This window comes from Schistocerca piceifrons, chromosome 6 (assembly GCF_021461385.2).
Source record: "Schistocerca piceifrons isolate TAMUIC-IGC-003096 chromosome 6, iqSchPice1.1, whole genome shotgun sequence".
Lineage (NCBI taxonomy): Eukaryota > Metazoa > Arthropoda > Insecta > Orthoptera > Acrididae > Schistocerca > Schistocerca piceifrons.
This window is the reverse complement of record NC_060143.1, coordinates 455,668,402-455,691,379: the sequence shown is the minus strand read 5'-3', so window position 1 is coordinate 455,691,379 and position 22,978 is coordinate 455,668,402. Positions and strand designations below refer to the sequence as shown.

General features: G+C 42.3%; 1 protein-coding gene across 1 annotated transcript; it reads left to right on the top strand.

The window, feature by feature from the left end:
- The first annotated feature begins 6,291 nt into the window (after positions 1-6,291).
- On the top strand, positions 6,292-22,421 carry LOC124803376 (glutamic acid-rich protein-like). The gene is made up of 4 exons (XM_047264562.1): positions 6,292-6,468; positions 7,869-8,021; positions 13,778-13,930; positions 21,213-22,421. The coding sequence occupies exons 1-4, from the start codon at positions 6,292-6,294 to the stop codon at positions 22,419-22,421; spliced, it is 1,692 nt and encodes a 563-aa protein (XP_047120518.1).
- The last annotated feature ends 557 nt before the right edge of the window (positions 22,422-22,978 follow it).

Below are 22,978 nucleotides of genomic sequence, written 5' to 3'. Positions count from 1 at the left end.
CGGAGCCATTACTTCTCAAACAAGAATCTCTTCAGTTTGCCTCACAAGGTGTGAGGGCACCCCGCCTGTCAACAGCGTTCGGCAGACCACATGGACCGCCAATCCAAGTGCTAGCCCATCCCGACAGCGCTTGACTTCGGTGATCTGAAAGGATCGGGTGTTATCACTGCGGCAAAGTCGTTGACTCTGTTTTTCATGGAACTGAAAAAAAGCACCTTCTTTCTGTTTCTCTGAAACGAAAACGTATTTTGCATTTCATGCACTACACAAATGTGACACTAAGAACATCATTACAGGAAAGGTTAAAACTCTCCAGTATGCAGTTGATTTATGCCTTTTTTCTATACTTAAAGGCCAAATCTCTATGCCTGACTTCAGACACATATCCTTAAAACCAGGCAACGCAATCAGAATCAACTTTTACAAGTTTCATTCAACATCTCAGGTAGATGCACTATATGAAACATCCGTAATGTTCCGTTGGCATAGGCTTTGGTGTTCTGGTGGGTTTCCTCATTGGAAATGGGTAATCTTTATCATCATGTTCAGCCTTCTCTTCTTCGCTCTCTTCTACGTCTAGCGTTCTCTGCTGTGGATGTGCCGAATGAAGACTTAGCGCTACATCTATAAAAGCATTGCTGTGTTTTTTGAGGAAATAAGTGATCTCTTTCTCTATAGATTAACATATATTAATATTCTAAAGAATATGCTGTTGTCAATCTAGTTCAAAAATACTAAATTCAAACAGAAATTAATTCTGTTTCTCAAAATCATGTTTCTTCAGTTAAATGCTGAAACCTACTGGGAGCTTGCAGAAACAAAAGCATGTGATGAACAGAAAGCACGTGGTGTGGAGTACGAGGTACAAGCGAGAACAGCGCATTTACTTACTATTCTGAGCTAGAAGAAAATGAAATTTGTATGTAGCCTATACGCGTCATAAGGAGTGAGGAGGATATTTGAGGACGCCTACGAATTAAAAAAAAAATAAAAAAAACAGTGAGCACTTGTGGGAATGGGAGCCATCAGTTTCAAAAGGTTTTGCAGTAAATAGTCTTGATGTGTTTCCAAATAGGTGTAGGAAAACAGATACTTACGTCCCCTTCCTTCTTGTGTGTTCTGACAGTCGCAGAAAGGTTACAGCTTATGTCTACCATATGCAAGTGGGTACGATGAACTACGGTTCATATGAACAAGTACCAAGATAGTTTTCAGCCTCCTGCTAGTCTGAAAGCCTCGAAGGCAGGAGAACCTTCTAATTACTGGCTGGATCGCAGTGTTTCATTGACTTTACGTCCAGTTTCCGAACCCACAGCTGGAAATCTGAGGATGGTAGAACGACATTCATCACACATCTAGAACCATTGGAATTCTTCGCCAGCTTTCCACCTAAGTCTTCCAAACCAGTGATACATGATCTGAGGCCCATTGCAATAAAATTCTCATGCCTGTTTGGTTATTTCTCAATGCTTATCGTAAAATTTCAAATACTGAATACTCATTTTATTGTTACGCTTTAGTTTGAATAGATTGGAGCACGCTTTTTGAGTCCAAGACTACAGCAGGTTCTGGAGCCTCTCATAAACACCTAATGTCAGAGCTTCTCGAATCGCTGCTGCTTCTGCAGTAAAATATGGACAACGTGGTGGCAGACGAAGTTCTTAGGAATACTTCGGCTGCGGGTGCAGTAAGACGCATGTTTCTGCTGAAGTCTCTTGATATTAAAAGCAATCAGTATAAAAGTGAACAAAGTGGGTCAGTAAAGTTTAAAGTAGGCAATGAAACGAACTCATTGAGCCAAAGCAATTTTTCATCGTACTGTGAATAGTATATACCGAGATTTTACATCTGATACCCGAATGAATTTCTAAGTTGTTCTACGGATGTATATGTCTGAACCCAACTGTAGATACTGTGCACTCAGTCTAATGCTTTCACTAGCAGAGGGCAAACACTCCTCATTTCCGGTGTAGACCTTGTGTGCGGAAGACACCCTCATCTGTCGCAGGTGCATGATTAATCTGTATTGGGCTGCTGCCGTACTTGCTATTAAAATATGCCTCTAAGTATTGACGTCGAACATGCATCGGAGATTCAACAACTTCTCCTAGTAAGACATTCTTGTAAGTTGATCGCATTTCTCCAAGGCCCACAAGCCTGCACCCGAACTGTACTAAGTCAAATTGATGAAGTGCACCTTTCGCAGCGGTATGGTACAACGACCATTCTAATCGATGATGCAGAGGACAAAGACTATGTTACAGTGTGCACACCTTGAACTTGTAAATGGCTCTGCCTGACATGAGGCGTGGAGATTTGATCTTTAATTGTAGAAAAAACCATACATCATGTTCATACTGGAGAGATTTAACCTCTGGTGTAATGTTCTTCATATTTCGCGTGTATATTAAAAACAGAATAGTGCTCTGATCTGAGAATTTTGGGAGCCTTCTTGAGTTTGTGTGAGTAATTTTTTTTTAATTCTTACACACATGGTACTGCGCTTTGGAAAGATTTGAACACAAAAGCTCTTTTAATAAATGGCGACAAGCCGACAACGGGATGGGTATGTAGGAAGTAGGACTTCCATGCACCGATTTAGATTAGGGAACTGGAACCATTATTTGAACTGTTCAGGGAGGTAGCAGTCTCTAATTCAGATGTCGATAATGTCCGTAGAAAAGTCGTGAAGGGTCGATTTGTCACGAGAGAGAACACAGGACAGTGCACATAATCCACTCCAAGGACTGAATTCAAAGAGGACTTCCGTATTTAATTTATCTCTTTCATCCGAGACGAGAATCTTAGGAAATGATCATACGCGATGACTGCTAGGGGGGATTTATCCAGTTAAGAGGTTTTCACAATTTTTAAAACATGTTAGTTTGAGCGTTTATATCAGTTGCACGGGTAATCTTCCACAGATGAGAAGACGTTACCCTTCTTATGTTCTAGTCGAAGTTCGGCAGTCTCTGGTGAATATTCCGTATTCCACCGTGCCACGGAGTTCGTAACATGTAACTAAGTGAAATTTCGCTTTTGATACTAGAAGTCTGTTGCATTTAATATTGTGAAGAATGTGTTGTAAGATATTAACACTGAGCCGGTCTCTGGTAAACTTACTTCAGCAACTGTATTCTCACCTTTTGAAAGAGTGCCAGTTTGCGTTACTGATGTTCCAATGACTTTTAGAAAAGAATTCCACGCCTGTTGTTGTCGCTTCCATCGTCCAAGTACCAGGAAAAGTTACCTGATGCTGATTTTAGATTCAACACCGACCGAGTACATATATGCACTTTTGGTGGCAAGCATAACGTGAGCCACTATTGTGACGAAGAGACTACAGGACAGGAGAGCCGTCGTTGAGGACTATGTGGTGACTGTCTTCCATTACATTAGGTGAGCTCTGTCCTGGGTCTCTTGTACACGAACTTCCCTAAATAGAGGTGTGATCGCTTAAATTCCTACAGAGCACGATCGGCTGCTCAAGTTGGAGCAACAGTACTTTCCACTCTCACTTCACCTATCTCAGTTGTAGGGTAGTAAAAACCGGCTACCTAGGTGGATAATACAGATCGTGATTTAATTCGTGCTACCGATATCTGAAGTCCTGCGGTAGGGGAACTAATGTGTAAAAGTAATTCCTGCCGCAGCAGGACAGAGGCACCCCCTTTAGAGTCGAGTCTGCCTGACCTAATAACAAAGTACCTTCTACAGGTGATATGCCTATCTAGTTCGGATCACGTTTCGGAAGCAGAAGAAGCACACACATTTTTTAGATGGATTTCTTGTAGCAGGCCGTCTCTGTTGTCTACGGCTGACCGAATATGCCACTGAAGGACCATGAAAATAATGATTGTAAATAATGCTTAGAGTTAAAATTCTTACGTCTCTCGCGCCTATCTCTGCTCTGGTAACTTGATGTAACATAAAACTAATTCGAAAACATCTGCAAACCCGCACTGTTCGATATTGCACTTCACCACAGACGCACTGAACGTGAAGCATTGATCGAAGTATACAATTCATTTTTTCTCAACGTTTGGAAAAAACACGTCTATTAACGCAGATTTTACATTTTCAAGAGATTACTCCAACAAACTGAGGCAAGGGTCAAGTCCTTGTTACAGCCAGTCCACAAAAAAATCTCAACTTTCAGATTGCTGTGTAGTCCACGTTTGAAGCGGCGTCATCGTTGTCTGAATGTGTAGGCACTGTTTTACACCTATAGTGATTTTGTTTTGGCTTCTCAGGTGCTACGCAGCATATTGTGCTGTTCGTGTCTTCCCTGCAGGAAGAAAACAAAGAAAACGAAGAAAACGAAGGAAGCGACACCTTATGTGGAGCGCTACACAAGTAGAAAAGAGTGGAAGAAAGACCTTGATGCTGGAATAATGGATCTGAACATGGTGAGCAACTCCTAGACGTATCAAAAACGGCACAGCGATGTTAAAGCATTACTGAAATTAGTAACAATGCTTACTCTAGTAGCAAAATCTGTTCTTTTAACTTCCCAGTTATTTTCAATATTCCAACTATTTGTATTAGTTTTCTGGTTTATATTAAATCTTAAATTAGACCTTACAAACATACACACATTTTCGGTGTCTACTTCCAATTCTGGAGAACTGTTGTTAGGCTTAATTTGATATCTTTACTTTTTCAACGTTAATATAAAATCAACGAGATGGCTGCAATTATCACATTGAATTTCCAGGTACAGTTCTTTATTTTATGCACTTCAAAGATTATGATTGTTGTATCATGTTACGTTCATCTGAACAATCAAGGAGACGCTCTCCTTTATTGTTTGTGGTTCACTGTCCAAATCTATTTGCCCTCAGCCATCCACGATCACTTCCCATTAAGAGGTTCAAATCTCACCTTAAGATAATATTGCGTATTTTTCATAGCAAGTGACCATATATTTAAATGAGAAGCGTAGTATTATATAGTCTAAATATTTGTCTTATAAGAGCACAAATACTAACAATTAAATAAATCCGTATAAATAAAGTAATGGGTGTGTTATTAATAATTGCAAACCAAATAATGTCTGTTCGCTTTCATTATTAATTTCTGCAGCAGTATTACCATAAACATACGTTTTAAACGGGTTTCGTTCACCTGGTTTGCATTAGAAGTCTCCTTGCGTTTATTAATAGGGAAAATTTGACTGAAAGCATTGGAGCTTACGAATACTTGCTTGTTTTTCCATTTGATAACACTGCTACCTTATTCGATGGAGAAGTACTGACTACGTGGCATCAAAGTGGAGTTTCTGGAACTATAAATATACAAGAACAGTTGCCAAAGAAACTCAAATGTTACCAAAATACTGGAAACCATTTAGGTCATTGAAAGATATTCTGTAACGGTAGATCAAGTATGTTTTCTTAAGGAGGTACATAAAAAACATTTGCCCTATAATAAAACAATAATTAAAAAAATGACGATATACATAGGTAGTGATATTGTGGGTGTGAATCATTAAAGAAAGAAAGATATCGTTACCTTGGAGCAACTATACAATTTTACAAACTATTACACCGTACGATGAATCTGAATTATTATATGTGGCTAAATTTATTCCATGTAACAATTTATCAGGACACCTAATTTATATGTTACTAACAATGTATTACACTAATTAATTTAACTTAGCAGATGACTTAGGGAAGGTATTATTAGCATAATTTTATATTTTCGTTTCCAAGTTTCATGTTTATATTTGCATACAAAATTTACTATGTACATAATGTTCCCATCTGTGCATACACATCTACTGCTGTACTTACTAAACAAAACATCATCATAGACGTTATGCACAGCCTGGACCACAGATCATCAATTATGGTTATGGAACATGAGGCTCTTGACGGGTTTCATTCTTCTTCATGGGCTAATCTTTTTATATCACTATGTTAACCACACTGCATCGGCAATATTTGCTTATTATCTTTTAAACTTTGCACTTACACAAAAGTTTTGGTTTCAAGTGGCCGTTAACTATTTTAGGATTTCTTAGCAGCAGTCCCATTAACCTGCGTCCAACCCTGTTGAGCATGTTCCATTAAAGGCTTACCTAACCATTTCACTCTTGTACCTCTCACTCCTCTACTTTATTTGATTTCTTAACTTATAACCGCTTCCTATAACACTATGTAACACATTCTTCAGAATTTACACTTTCGGACTGAGTATGTGATATAAAATCCATTCGAGTGTGGTAAGTCTAATCTCAAGAGCATTCTTGTGTGTTAGTTATATGCAATACTACGTGAGTCAGTAATGGCGAAAACAAAACACCCACAGTTTATGGAGTACGGGCGCTTCAGAGAGAGAAGGGAGCCAGAATATCCGTCCATCTTCGAGATCTTTCCCTGTCAACCGACTCCAGGACCTGCCCCTCGCATCAAGAAAGAAGAGAATAATAAGGACGACACTCAGAAGGACGGTCGTGCAGAGGTGAGCAAACATCAGTACTACCGGGTTTGCATCGCAGACTCAGTCACTCTCCCAGACAGCTCTCTCATTTTTACACGTGGGACTAAGTAAGGAACGCACTTTTTGTAATCCATTAATACAAAATAGCAGTGGTTATAACATCCTAAAATAAATGTAACGTACAACGGAATGATATTGCTGTGTAAAGTAAAACGTCCGTTGTAAAATTACAAGGATACCGAATATACCACTCGTTTGAAACAAGAGCTAAAAACGCATGTTAATAGTCGATTCAGTCTTACACGGTTTCCCATGTGCATTCTACATGCTACATCAAGTGTCGAGTACACGACGTATGACAGTAGGGAGTGTTAGTTTCAATACCTGTACATGAAACTAAGTGCTGCTATGAACTGCAGTGATCATATGCTGTCGGTAATAAGAGGCACAAATCCGACTTCAACTTTTATTTAGTAGCTGCAGGAGAAATACACACGATACAAATGCGACGTAATATGGTTTACAGTTCCAGTGCGTGTGGCCTCCGTCAATGCGACATGCAGAATAAGGTTTTGAAACATGAAGAATAGTTAATAAGAACATAAGTAACCAGACCAAACCACACGAAGATATAACAAAGAGTTGTATAGTGGGGGTGGGGCTCTTAAACAAAAGGTAACGATATTGTTGTAATCTCTTTGTGTAGTCTTCCAGAATGTGGATTCGTGGTAGACTAGGCGGCGTCATAGAGCTCTACACGTATATTCACGTGACGATCAGAGGATCAAGTGAGAGAAATTAAGGTAACAGAGAGTATTATAAATATGAATATAGGTTCTCACTAGCAAATTTTGTTGTTTACAATTGCCTGCTTATTTTACTATGTTCTTGCTGTACGTATACTTCTGCTCTACTTTCGCAATTAGTGAACAAAGATGCATCCCAAACGTCATATAGAAAACGGATCACAGACAATGTCTTTGTTTTTCGAGTGATAAATCTATTGACTTATTTCAGCTTTCTTCATATGTTGTGTACTACACATTGCGAGGACAACAATCTGGTGTTTATACACTTTGACACCTTTACATTCTTTCCCTTTCAGGTGCGGGTTTCATTATTCCTAGATGCCTTAGCATTAATCGTGTCAACCAAAATTTATTTTGTTAAGTGTGCCCCATTAAAACATTCTGTACCCTTTTCATTCGTGTGACTCTCAGTTCCCTATCTCTATTTGATATATTATTTTTTGACAAAGGCCTATAGCATCACATTTCACATTCGTTATTAGACATAGTTATGGTCTGCTAACTTAATATACCATCTGTTTAACAAAGCTAAGTCAGTTGTCTAAAGTTTTCTTCTGTTAGACATATGGCATCCTTGCTGAATAAGCGACAGTAAAGTCAAACCATCCGCAGGGACACGCTGTTGGGCGTGTCAAGAAGAGAAAGGCAGTCGAAGAAACACCACCGTCTGATGACCGCGAGCGCAAACACACCGAGCAGCGTCGCCGTCGCCGCAAGAGACGTGAGAATAAACTGGTCGCTGCGCCACAGGAGGGCCTTGCTGGGGTAAGTCAGCATCATTACTGCCACGAAGGGCAAGGAGGGAGAGACGGGCAGACAGGTTGAGAGCTAAGAAACGACATCTACTTCTTAAAGTGCACGCATTACAGAATCAGCCACACTGCTAGATCATGTCTATCGAGAATTTCTGATGCTACCGACATGCCTCCTCGACTATAAATTCCGGAAGGACAATTTAAGGGATTCACTCTATTACAATCAAATAATGGATTGGTTACAAGACAATGATGTAAATCTTGGTTCCTACCGATAGCTATTATTGTGGGATAGAAAGGCCCGGTGTAAAATATCCACGGGATCGTATTATAACACTTGTGTGAAACACAGCAGCTTCAAACAGCTTCATGTGCACAAATTACAAATCTGCAGCTGTTTGAGTCACAACTGACCAATGACTACTGCCAGTCGGAGACAAACTGTCCATTAGCATCGCAGATTTGAGGTAATGGTGTAATAATAGCGAACGTCATCCAGTATCGACGAATACATTATAGATGTAGTTCGAAGTGTGGAATGACGAGGAATGACACCGTTTGACTCGTTTTTAACGCAAGTATGCCGATAACCGTTTTATGTGATTTATGTAAACACGGAGAACCGCAATCCGATTGGCCAACGTCAATTTAACTGAGCACATACTGATTTCGCGTAGTTCACCTCAAGCAACTCGACCCATCACCTGGTTAAAGTTTCTTGTGGAAATACCATCTTTGTTCAGCTTGTCTCTTACAGCGACATGAAATATCGCCTATGTATCAGACTGGAGAGCTGAACTGCTCGATTGGTTGGCTCAGCAAAGTGTGAGCGTAAGTACCTCCAGCTCCAATTTGATTGCGTCTTTTGCTATTTGCTAACAAGGAAAGAGAAATTCAGCTGCACGGTAACTATAAATCGTAGTGTCATAAGGTCGCCCAGCCAGTCCTAAACTGAGCACAAATACTTACGCCAGGACCTATCACATCAAAGAGAAAACCGCCATGTACGTAAAGATATAGGTATAAGTGATATTAGCCCGAACTGTTAACGGAACTGAACGCTTCAGTAGGATATACTCGTACGAAATCACAAGCTGAGTATCAATGACGCCCCATATACCATCAGTTGCACTCATGAGACAGTAGGGAACCAATAAAGCACTCGGGATCAGTTACAACAATTCGGCGATTTATGCCTGCAAGAAAGTGATGACTCACCTAACGTACATTGTAGAAGTGAAGTGACTACCTTACAATGCCAGAAAACTTGGTAAGAATTTGTCGAAGTTAATCAGACTTCGGATAAATTCCAACTATATTAATGAAATCCTCTGTGACTGACACAAATGGCATACCGAGAACAACTTACGTTTTTTAAAACAGAAATGACGAATGAAGAGCATCAGTTCAGTCCTTTCTGGTTTATTATAATCCCATCAACAATTCTTTACATGATGAGATAAGAATCAGTTTGCAACTACGTAACTTAGACAGACTATTTGTGTGAAATACTACTAATACACTCCTGGAAATTGAAATAAGAACACCGTGAATTCATTGTCCCAGGAAGGGGAAACTTTATTGACACATTCCTGGGGTCAGATACATCACATGATCACACTGACAGAACCACAGGCACATAGACACAGGCAACAGAGCATGCACAATGTCGGCACTAGTACAGTGTATATCCACCTTTCGCAGCAATGCAGGCTGCTATTCTCCCATGGAGACGGTCGTAGAGATGCTGGATGTAGTCCTGTGGAATGGCTTGCCATGCCATTTCCACCTGGCGCCTCAGTTGGACCAGCGTTCGTGCTGGACGTGCAGACCGCGTGAGACGACGCTTCATCCAGTCCCAAACATGCTCAATGGGGGACAGATCCGGAGATCTTGCTGGCCAGGGTAGTTGACTTACACCTTCTAGAGCACGTTGGGTGGCACGGGATACATGCGGACGTGCATTGTCCTGTTGGAACAGCAAGTTCCCTTGCCGGTCTAGGAATGGTAGAACGATGGGTTCGATGACGGTTTGGATGTACCGTGCACTATTCAGTGTCCCCTCGACGATCACCAGTGGTGTACGGCCAGTGTAGGAGATCGCTCCCCACACCATGATGCCGGGTGTTGGCCCTGTGTGCCTCGGTCGTATGCAGTCCTGATTGTGGCGCTCACCTGCACGGCGCCAAACACGCATACGACCATCATTGGCACCAAGGCAGAAGCGACTCTCATCGCTGAAGACGACACGTCTCCATTCGTCCCTCCATTCACGCCTGTCGCGACACCACTGGAGGCGGGCTGCACGATGTTGGGGCGTGAGCGGAAGACGGCCTAACGGTGTGCGGGACCGTAGCCCAGCTTCATGGAGACGGTTGCGAATGGTCCTCGCCGATACCCCAGGAGCAACAGTGTCCCTAATTTGCTGGGAAGTGGCGGTGCGGCCCCCTACGGCACTGCGTAGGATCCTACGGTCTTGGCGTGCATCCGTGCGTCGCTGCAGTCCGGTCCCAGGTCGACGGGCACGTGCACCTTCCGCCGACCACTGGCGACAACATCGATGTACTGTGGAGACCTCACGCCCCACGTGTTGAGCATTTCGGCGGTACGTCCACCCGGCCTCCCGCATGCCCACTATACGCCCTCGCTCAAAGTCCGTCAACTGCACATACGGTTCACGTCCACGCTGTCGCGGCATGCTACCAGTGTTAAAGACTGCGATGGAGCTCCGTATGCCACGGCAAACTGGCTGACACTGACGGCGGCGGTGCACAAATGCTGGGCAGCTAGCGCCATTCGACGGCCAACACCGTGGTTCCTGGTGTGTCCGCTGTGCCGTGCGTGTGATCATTGCTTGTACAGCCCTCTCGCAGTGTCCGGAGCAAGTATGGTGGGTCTGACACACCGGTGTCAATGTGTTCTTTTTTCCATTTCCAGGAGTGTATGAGTCCGTAGAGCACACACGACGTCAAGGGCACAACTCGGAAAAATGTGTTACTGCCTCTCACTGGAGCGAATCAAAGATGGCCCAGGAGCTTTGGTGCAGGTTCTGATAGGATTACTCCCAGGACGAAACCAGATGTGATCCAATCTGTATGTCCACTTCATCTGTGATCACCATAATAACTGAAGCTTTAGCACATAACTATACTACTTAAGAGCAAGGGCAATGTACACGCTTTAAGGGGCTCTAATATGACAGGTGTGAACTAATTAAATTGGGCTGTGTTAACAACCTTACAGCAGATATAGGGGCTCTGATACTATACAGGAGCAGCGAGAGAATCTACTGCGTGTCACTAAATACTTTCAGTATAACGAGTAATGTTTTATCAGGGCAAATGACATACAGATAGTTAATAACTCCACGTGATTCACTTTTAATTGAAAGTAATAGTTTTCTTTGGCACAAGATTCTGCATAATAATGTAAAAATAAATTACGTTTTCGTCAGGAAGTTCCCTTTGTGAGGTTACGACGAAGCCATCGACATACCTATGTGGAAGTCAGAAGTATCTGTACCGGGTGACCTTACCGATACACAAATCGCTTCCTACTCTCCTGAGTACCAGCCAATCAGATCCCTTATAACAGTGCAAAAATCTCCCTTCCCTATTTAGTTTAACATAATAAACCAGTCATAGGTTCATTGCGCTGGAGCTGAGAAACAGGCAACTTATGACTCACACCATCTGTCCTATACCACTTTCAGCCAATCAGGCCTTCTCGATGTAGACACATTCGAGTTCTGTTCTTCCTCTCCAGAATTTATTTGCATTATTCTATGCTCGCACGTTTCTTGGCAGAGTCAACAAAATTTCAGTTAGCTTCTCTGCAGCCTGTCCTCTCAGGGAGCCGTGCTGTTAAGCACATAAGATCCAATCTTACCTCTTCATCGTTGTGGGAATAAGAGTTCCGAGAACATGGGAACATGACCTGAAGCTGCTAACTCACGATATGCCTTCTCTGCGCCAGTGGACACGCCAAGTTAAAACGTACAGATCACCTTTCCATCGTTTAGGATGCAGACACGGACAATGCCTCTGCCGCGAAGCTCACACCACATGCAGTATACTGTGGCCTGATACCGACACACGCTCCCTTCTTCTGGTGGCCTGTGTTCAACGTGTAGTCAGTAGGATTCCCCTCTACTCATTTAAACAATCGCCCAGATTCAGGAAATAATAAGGAAATCTAGTGTTACGAGGGTAATCCCAAAAGTAAGGTCTCCTATTATTTTGTAAGTACAGAAATCTGTTTGTGTGGCAATTGGTCGCGCTGTTATGAAGAGCGAGTCACGTGTTGTGTGTAAACTTCGCCGCGCTGAGGCGCTGAGTCTTGGCTTGGCAGCCGTTGGATGTTACCGCCAAGTGCGTATTGCGCACATTTATTCAGTTTTTGAACGCAAAGGGCACTGCGCCGATTGAGATCCATCGCCAATTGACGGGAGTGTATGGTGAGTCGTGCATGGATGTCAAAAATGTTGGTCAGTGGTGTAGAGAGTTTGCAGCTGGTCGGACCGAAATTCACGACGAACAAAGGGAGCGGGAGACCGCCAATTTCTGAGGAGACAATGTCGAAGGTTGAACAAAGCGTAAAGATCGGCGGATCACTCTGGATGATCTCTGCATGTTGGTCCCTGATGTTTCCCGAAGCACCACTCACAGAATTTTAACGGTATCAATGAACTACCGGAAGGTATGCGCAAGATGGGTGCCACGCATGCTGACTGAGGACCACATGAGGCAACGAGTTGATGCTTCCCGCGCATTTCTTCACCGTCTTGCAGCCGAACAGCACAACTTTCTGGACTGAGTTGTCATTAGGTTATGGCCGGGAAGTGATTCAGCTCCGACAAGAAAGGTGAGAGAAGAGGTTTATAACTTTCTGAACAGCATGGCGGCGAGCTGGTATGACATGGGAATACAAAAACTGCCACAGCGTCTACAAAAATGCGTCTACATAAAATGTCGAAAAATAGCTAAATGTTCAAGATGTAAACGTATGTAAACCATTGTAGAAACGAACAGGTCTATGTACTTATAAAGAATATAGGAGACCTTACTTTTGGAATAGCCCTCGTAGATACGAAAATCACTGACGTCAGTTTCAACAAAACTCTTATTTATTGCTTGGAACTGATTTACATTCGGTGGGTTAGTGAAGTTAACGGAGTCTGACTATGACACCAGGCAGTGTTTACGAAAACGTTTGCACTACACCCTGGTTTGAGATACATGCTTACTTTACTGTGTATTTGGCATACAGAAGTTTGTGCTGTACTGTGTTAAGTAGTAAAGAAAAAACCTTCACGAAAGTTAGCTACAAAACAGGCCATGAAAAATGTCTCATGTGGTTAAATCTGTCGCTTAAGAGGCTGGTTTCATTCTTCTGTGTTAGCTAAACTCTTTATGTCTTCTCGCACATTATGCACTGCTTCGGTAGTAAAATGTTTCTTATATTCCAATCTAGGCACATCGTCTCAGCTTTCCGTATCAAGTGCCTGAGTAACTATTCATGGATAAGAGAGAAGTAGTCGTGTCAACCTACGACTAATCATCGACCTTTAGTTTTGTATCCCACTGTTCTCTACCTTATTTAATAACTCAGTTTTTAACTGACGTCTTCTTATAGCCGACATTTAACGGCTGCTAATTTAATATATAATCTCTTTAAGAATGCTAAGAGAAGTATCTAGAGCTTTATGTATTATAGAAGTATGCCATCCTAGCTGAGTAACTAACTATAGGATCAAACCACCCACAGGTCCACGTTATTGGGCGCTTCAAAGTCAATAAGGTCGTAGAAGATAATCCACCGTTTAAGGATCAAGACACCGACCTGGCCACACAAAGAGAGATTTGCCTCAAGGAACGAGATATAATACTGGTCGATGCGCCGCAGGAGTGCCCCAGTGAGGTGAGTCGACTAATTACTAACATTAAGAGTATGCGTGTGAGAGCGATGAGGAAACAGCTACGTCTCTGATTGTACACACAGCAGAATTGGCCACTTAGACAGGTGATATCAATCGAGAAAATCTCATGATTTCCACACATCTCCACGACTGTAAAATGCAGTTGTCCCTCATCTTTACGTGAAGTACTGACAGACTCATTCACGATATTAGAATCCAATAATATAGCAATCTTGGCTTCGAAGATTCAAATGTAAATATAAAGTACAACTCAGGGAATGTAAGATTATGTTGTAAAACCGACACGGGTTCCGCAAATATTACTCGTGTTACAGGCGCTAGCCTACAACGATTGTGAGTCCGCCAACTGTAGAACTCCGTCATGACGGGTCTCAACGGTCCGAAGGCTGCTACCAGTCTGAGACACATCCGTTTAGCAGTACTGCACGTACCAGGCAATGCTGTAAGATCAGCAGCTGAATTTCAGTTTGAGACAAAGTCGTAATTGACCTACTGCAACTTACGGCATTTTCTGTGGAATACCATTTATTATTGGCTTGTCTCTTACAGAGATGTAAGACTTCGGCAAAATATCCTACTGAATCATAGCTGAAAAATTATACAGTTGCTAATGAGGGTAAGAACGTCTGGCTACAGTACGATTGCTGCCGTTGACATTTGCTATCAAGGATAGCGGAAGTTCTCTAGATGCTGCTGTGTAATGCATATCAGGACCACAGTAGCAGGTTGGAATCCTGCCTCGGGCATGGATGTGTGTGAGGTCCTTAGGTTAGTTAGGTTTAAGTAGTTCTAAGTTCTTGGGGACTGATAACCACAGCAGTTGAGTCCCATAGTGCTCAGAGCCATTTGAACCATTTGAACGACAGTAGCATACACTCGTCTGGGCAGTCACATCTTCAACAGTCACATTAGCGCAAAGAAATATCACAGTAAATGGCAAAACTTCCTGTGCACTTATATACAAATAAGTACAATTAGGCACACCTCTTAGTGAAGCAGAGCCCTTCTGCGTGCTACGCAGCAGTCAGTGGATGTGAAACCAGCAGGTGCGATTAACTGCCGCCATGAATACCACCAGGGAACGTGTGAAACGGTAAAGGACGGATAAGGCAGTCACAACAGTTACAACACTTCAACGATTGTTGCCTACAAGAAGGTTATTGTGTCCCATCTAATACGGATGGTTGAAATGGTATAATAACTATATCTAGTACGTTCGATTGATAACGGTACTGTGGTATGATCTCTTGAAACAACTGAGCAGGATATATTCGGCCTCTTAAACATTCCATCTGTGTAAATAAATGATCCTCTGAGCTAATGAACATTGTCATCTCTCTTCCAACACTGTTCAGACAATGAGAGCTCCATTCGATCCAATTTCGTGGGGATCTCTTTGCTCTGTTACAACACTTCTTCGGACATTGAAACAAACGTGATCTTATAAAAGGATTGTCAGTCTATACTATCAATTTAACTTGATAAGAAGTGCAGTGGCCCAGGTTATGAGAAAGTATTACTGCCTCTCGTTGAGGCGAATGATAGGTTTCCCACGTGTCTCCATGCAGCTTCTGCTAGAGATACTACACCCACATTAGTTTTCAACACCATAAAACTTAAGTTTTGGAACCAAAAATATCATTAACAGGGTATTACCAGATCCTTATGGATGTTAGTCTGTGAAGTGGAATTACTTTGTTTTCTATAGATATAGGCTGCTATAGAACTAAGCTGAATAAGTTACAGCTAGAACAATAGTGAGGATTATACTCTGTTCGAGACTGAGCAACAAGTTTTAAGTAAAGCGTACAAATTTTGATTTGATGTATTAAAAATCATTTACTTTGACACAGCTGTCGCTGATTTACAAAAAATTACTCATAGACGGAGTGCATAGCAGCGTTTGCAAGATACACTATGTGATCAAAAGTATCCCAACATCTGGCTGAAAATGATGCGCTCCATCGGTAATGCTGGAATTCAATGTGGTGTTGGTCAACCCTTAGCCTTGAAGATAGCTTCCACTCTCGCAGGCATATGTTCAATCAGGTGCTGGAAGGTTTCTTGGGGAATGGCAGCCCATCTTAACGGGGTGGTGCATTGAGGAGAGGTATCGATGTCGTTGGGTGAGGGCTGACACGAAGTCAGCGTTCCAAAACATCTCAATGGCGTTCTATAGGATTCAGGTAAGGACTCTGTGCAGGCAGTCCATTACAGGGATGTTACTGTTGTGTAACCACTCCGCGACAGGCCGTGTATTATGAACAGGTGGTTGATCTTGTTGAAAGATGCAATAGCCATCCCCGAACTGCTCTTCAAAAGTAGGAAGCAAGAATGTGCTTATAACATCAGTGTAGGCCTATGCTGTGGTAGTGCAGCGCAAAACAATAAGGAGTGCAGGCCCTCTCCATGAGAAAAACGACCACACCCCAACACCACCACCTCCGAATTTTGCGCTGGCCAGTGACGTTCATCGGGCATTCGCCATACCCACACACTGCCATTGGATGGCCACATTGTGTGCAGTGATTCGTCACTCCCCACAACGTTTTTCCACTGATAAATCGTCCAACGTTTACTCTTCTTACACCAAGCGAGGCGTCGTTTGGCATTTACCAGCGTAATGTGTGGCTTATGAGCAGCCGCTCGACCATGAAATCCAAGTTTTCTCACCTCCCGCCTGTCATAGTACTGGCAGTGGATCCTGATGCAGTTTGTAATTCCTGTATGGTGGTGTGTATAGTGTCTGCTTATTACACGTTACGACCCTCATCAACTGTCGGCGGTCTCTGTCAAAACGGACGAGGACGACCTGTATCCTTTTGTGCTGTACGTGTCCCTTCACGTTTCCACTTCCCTGTCACACCGGAAACAGTGGAGCTAGGTATGTTTAGGAGTATGAAAATGTCTCGTACAGACGTATGACACAAGTGCCACCCAATCACCTGACCATGTTCGAAATCCATGAGTTTTGCAGAGCGCCCCATTCTACTCTCTCACGAAGTCTAATGACTACTGAGGTCGCTGACATGGAGTGACTGTCAGTAGGTGGCAGCAAAATGCACCTAAAATGGAAAACGTATGTTTTTGGGGGTGTCCGGATACTTTCGATCACACAGTGTAGCTGCATTTCTCCCCTCACATGTAGCACAGGCTAATTACTCAAACATGTACCAATTTCCGGACTTTCAAAGCGTCTTGCCATTAGTTCTTCCACTTTCAAAACTTATCATGATCTCCTTCTTCTTCTTTGGTCTTTAACTATCAACTTGGCTATCAGCAGCTTTCCAAGCATTTCTGTCTCCGGCCTTTTTCTTCAGTTCAGTATAGGTGGTGGAACTTGTGCCGTCCATGATACGGTTGATGTATACTAGACTATGTTTGTCTCTTGTGTTATTCCTTCCTCCTGTCCTTTCAGCAACACCTTTAATGATACCATAATGTCTCAGCATATGGCTGACACATGTGGCGTTCAATAAGCTTTAGGAGACATAGCTGCACGTTATCTACCCTGCAGTGCACCAGTTCGTTTAATACGTTCTTTTCACAGAAAATCTTGAGCCTTCTGCGATTGAACCACATGTCGAAGGCTATGATTTTTCTTTCCGCCTCCTCGTATGTCCGTATTTCACATCTGTACAGCGGCACACTCAACATAATATCTTTATGGGGTCTTTCCTCAGGTATTGGACTATGAAACGAGATGAGTAAGGTTCCTGCTCTTGTTGAAAGCAGCTGTTGCCTGGTTTATCTGGCTTGCAATATCCTTTTTATCCGTCTGAGGGTCGTTTCACTCCATAGGGAGCAAAAGGATTCTATGGTCTCCAGTCCCTCTTTGTTAAGTGAGCACTGGGCAACGGTATTTTGTTTACTCATCAAGATTTTTGTCTTAACTTCATTAATTTGCATGTTAGGAAGAAATGGGGCTGACTTTCATCTGCATCTCGCTTCTGTAGTTCCGCTCATTCACTTAACACTGTAGTATCATCAGAAAATCTCAACATGTCTGTTATCTTACCTTCAATTTTAATTCCTACTACAAGTCCTAGTTTGTCCCTAAATTCATCTAGAGTCCTCTGAATGTATCCGCTGAATAAGATAGCAGAAAGTGAACAGCCCGGTCGTTCACCTTATTTAACAGTGGCTTGCACTTGATGTTATTCGCTTCTTATCACAACCATCGTTTCTCTGTAAACTTACTGCAGTACTCCTCTGTTCTGATACATTATGCCATTCCCTTTCTCAGCATCTAAAAAATCTGTCGCTGGCCTACACCGTCTAATTCTTTCTATTTGTTGACATAGGTAATATACAGTGTCCTGGGAGGTATGATCAGTCTTCAGAGATGGGACAGCACGGTCATTCGAAGCAAAAGAGACTACTAAACATAAACTCTAAGACTCGTAGCTTAAGATCTACAAGCACTTGTTTTGTGGAAGGGATGTCTTTCGCATCAGTGAAGCTGAACACGTGCCCAAAGGTCTGAAGGTGAGCACTCTACAGCCCATATTTACAGGTAATTTCTTTCGTGATTTGGGCCATACATACGCCTCTCAAAATATAAATGGCCAAGACGAGATTTTGGTACAGTATCGAAGATGAAGTGCTCATAGCTGCATTTTAGAGCCCATGTTTAGTAGGTGGTTAAGCTTCGGATGATCGTTCCTGCCATACACCTGAATACTGACCATTCCTCCTACGACACACTGCTGCATTCTTGGCTCTTGCTTAGTCTTATCTCAGGAATTAACCGTAACCCAAGTATTGCTTCTCGTGTGCCTACAGCTCCTCTAAAGCCAAATTGATCTTCCGTATTTTGTATACTTATCCTTTCTTCAGTCCGCATTACAATGATAGAGGTAAAGATCTGGGTGGCGTGTGCTATCAAATTGATGGTGCTGCGTTGTTCACATTTGTTTGCAGATTCTTTCTTTTGTGTTGGCGCTTAAACTATTCTTCGATGTCTGTTCGGTGTTCCCTGGCTTCGTATGTAATTAGAACGAAATGGAACTGTTCTTCATGCAGCTGTTGTCTAGCAGCTTTGACGGATTCTGCTGGATTATCACCATACGTAATTTTTGTCTACTTTCCTTCCTGCTTGTTGAATTGCTAGGTGACAAACGTATCTCACTCCCGTCTCAGCTACTGTATGCCCGCGAGATCCTGAGATCTTTATAATTGCACTTTGTTCTATGCACGAGTATGGGATAACACCACACCCTGTATTTTGTCACTATGACCCTCAGAAATTGAATTCCTACCGATTTACTTTTGCCTTGCAGCAGTCTGTCTTCAGAGTCCTAAGGTCGGAAATGACTTACTCGTCCCCATAACTCCACGCTAACTAAATTCATCGCCCCAGAAATTCTCCGCTGCCGATGTCTTCATTAATTCGTATTAGATTTTTCGTTACCATTCCGTTATCTTTGAAACTTAAGAGTATTTGGTCTGTCTGGGAATGGGAATATTACATGTTTTTCAAAGTATGAGTGTATTTTGCCTGCTTAGGATGTTTTACATATCACGTTTAACACATTTTTCAGGTTCCCTACTAGTGATCTTAACAATTTTGAAACACTGTAGTGTACGCCAAGGGTCTTTATTCGAATTGGGTCTTTTACTGCTGTGTCAAATTCTTTTTAGTGTACCTTGTTTCACTTAGAATCTTCATCCATTCCCTTTTTTAGTTGGTTTACATTGTAGGATCCATTCATACGTTAAACCCAGCTTTCAGACCTCCGAACTTTCATTCGTAACGGCTTGCCAGGTAAGCGTTTGATATTTATGCATCTGAATCTCTCTCCTCTAACGGTTTCCATAATTTTCCCATATATGGTATCTAACTCTTCGATTGTTATACACGCTTCTATTGTTTCTCATTTCTTCTGTAACCAGCCTTGTTTTCCCGTTTTTAGTTCACTGCAAAACTTATTTTTACGTGTGTGTATTCATGTTTGAGGCTTCATTTCTTGATTTTCTTTTTAATTTTCTTCTTTAAACAGTTAAAACCAGCATGTGGTGAATTAGACACGAATTCTATTGGAAATAATATTTTTGCCCATTTGATTCTCAATTGCCCTCTCTATTTGATGTGTTCAAGTTTTCCATTCGTCTTCTAATGCAATGCTTCCCCTTTGTCAGTGAGTTTTAGACTTACCTCGGACCATTTTTCCAGATTTCAATCTTTCTGCAGCTTCTTCAACTTCAATTAGACCGTTATATCCAACAAAATATGGATGTAGTCCATAACTGCTACTGGAAAAAACAACGAGTTAAAAATCTGGTTTTCAAATATCTGTCTTGTTAATACACAATTTGAGTGGCTTTGAAACCATAGGGAATAAGAGCAAATGGGGATATGTGCGTTATTTGCGAATCCCCAAACCACACAACGCTTGTAGCTGACACAGTTCTTCGTCGGATGGTACGTAGTGTCACTTTCCGAGTCTATACTATCACTACTGAAGACGAAAAGACAGACATACGTAAAATTTGTATCCCATACTTCAGCTGACGTATACAGGTCAACAGAAGAATAGGATACCAATGCTAACGAAAACGAAGAAATCGAAGTACGTTAAATTCGTATACCATACTGCAATTAAGCTACACAGATCGACTGAATTTCGAAATACAACTCAACTGAGGTATTCTAAGCTGGCACTACATGCATCCTTTTTTTCGTTTACTTTTTACTGCAGCACTAGGACTCAAACAAGCGATATCCTTAAAATTATGGTCGAAATATTACTGGACGTTATATATGTCTACCACCTGCTTTTCTCTCCTGCACTCCTTAGTTAATGAACACTTGTCTCAGCTGTTGAATCTGTGTACTAAATCATCTCTGGCAAATTCTGACGTCATTGGTCAGAGCCGACGGGTTGTATCCCGTTCTTCAGTAGGCCCGAAACTTTTAAGTTACAGACATGCTGCTCGTATGAGGCTCACAGCGATACATTATTGCGCAGTCGGTGATAATGGAAGACCCTCTTTTTCATACCATACACTAAGTCATCAGCTTCTAATGCCTATGCGTTAATAATATTCCAATATCTTACTCACTGAATGTTAAACATTACCATTACTATTGAAATTTTGAATTTAATTTGAATCTGACATAAAACAGTGATGCTCCATATAAACCTCTTGTTCGCCGCAATGTCTGATAATTCTTAGCCATTATTATTTCATAATGTAAGTTCTAGTGTATAATGTTGTTTCTACTTTAACCAAGCACCTAACAATATCTTGGTATCATAGGTGGATGCTGGCAAGATGGCTCAAGAGGAGGAGAGAGTAACTGAGTGTCTCGTGGATGCTGCCAAGATGGAACAAGCCCATCAAGAATGTCAAGATTTAGAGGCGGAGGCAGCCAAGAAGGGCAAAGCGTGTGGAGAGATTGAGGAAGGGGCAGATGATGGTCTCATGGATGCTGCTGAGATTGACCCACTATGTGGAGATGAGGAGGAAGGAGCAGCTAAGGGTCTCGCGAATGCTGCAAAGATGGAAAAACACTTTCAAGAATTACAGGAGAAGACAGTTGAGAGTCGCATGGGTGCTGCCAAGATGGGTGAAGTGTGCGGAGAGACTAAGGTAGGGACAGATGAGAGTCTCAAGGATGTTGCTGAGATTGACAATGAATGTGGAAATGAGGAGGAAGGTGCAGCTAAGGGTCTCGTGAATGCTGCTGAGATTGAAGAAGCTAGTCAAAATTTAGAGGAGAAGGCAGCTGAGAGTCTCATGAATGCTTCCAGGATGAAACAAGCCCATCAAGATTTACAGGAGAAGACGGTTGAGAGTTGCATGGGTGTTGCCAAAATGGGTGAAGCAAGCGGAGAGACCGAGAAAGGGGCCGATGAGAGTCTCGAGAATGCTGCTGAGACTGACAAAGCATGTGGAGATGAGGAGAAAGGGGCAGCTAAGGGCCCCTTTAATGCTGCCAAGATGGAACAAGAAAGTCAAGATTTAGAGGAGGAGGCAGCTGAGAGTCTCATGGGTGCTGCCAAGATGGGTGAAGATTGTGGAGAGATTGAGGAAGGGGCAGATCATGGTCTCGTGGATGTTGCTGAGACTGACCCAGTATGTGGAGATAAGGTGGAAGGGGCAGCTGAGAGTCTAGTGCGTGCTACCAGGATGGAACGAGCCCATCAAGATTTACAGGAGAAGACAGTTGAGAGTCGATTGGGTGCTGCCATGATCGGTGAAGCAAGTGGAGAGATTGAGCAAGGGGCATTTGAGAGTCTCAAGGACGCTGCTGAGATTGACAAAGCATGTGGAGATGAGGAGGAAAGTGCGGCTAAGGGTCTCGTGAATGCTGCCGAGATGGAAAAAGCTCATCAAGATTTAGAGCAGGACGCAGCCGAGAGTCTGATGGATGCTTCCAAGAAGGAGGAAGTTCGTGTAGAGGTTGAGGAGGGAGCAGCTAGGAGTCTTTGTAGCCAACCCTCGGGTGCCGCTTGCACCCACTGAAAAAGTGTTTGTTTGTTGCTAAAGTTCTTGTTTGTGTTCAGATTTTGTTCTGTTTGTTTTTGATTTCGTTTATCGTTTCGTGTTTCGTTTTTCTGCGTTCATTTAATTTTATTTGTGTTTATTCATTTTTCAATTTTCACTAATAATCCTTGGTTTATTTAGAGCAAAAAATAAATTTTACGTATTTCACCAACTGTTCTCTTATTTTTTAGTGTACGTCTGCGACAATAATAGTTGCCGAATTGAAAGTACGTCTCATTTTCAGTTTATTCTATGTCTGAGTGTCTCCCTGTCGTTACAATGTAATCAACAATAGACTAAACCCGAGCGCCAGTCTATGGCATTTATGAAACTCATTTCAGTATTACTGAAAGGTCTGTGATATATACACGATAATAGTCATCAGTAAGTGCTACATTCACTACTGTATTGCGAACATCACATGATGCCGATTTACGCAATCTGATTTTATAGTTGTTAGAGAGTGTTATGTAACCAGCCATAATATCGGTGACCCGATGTCTCTAATGACTCTGGGGAGGATCATGGCCTGGACA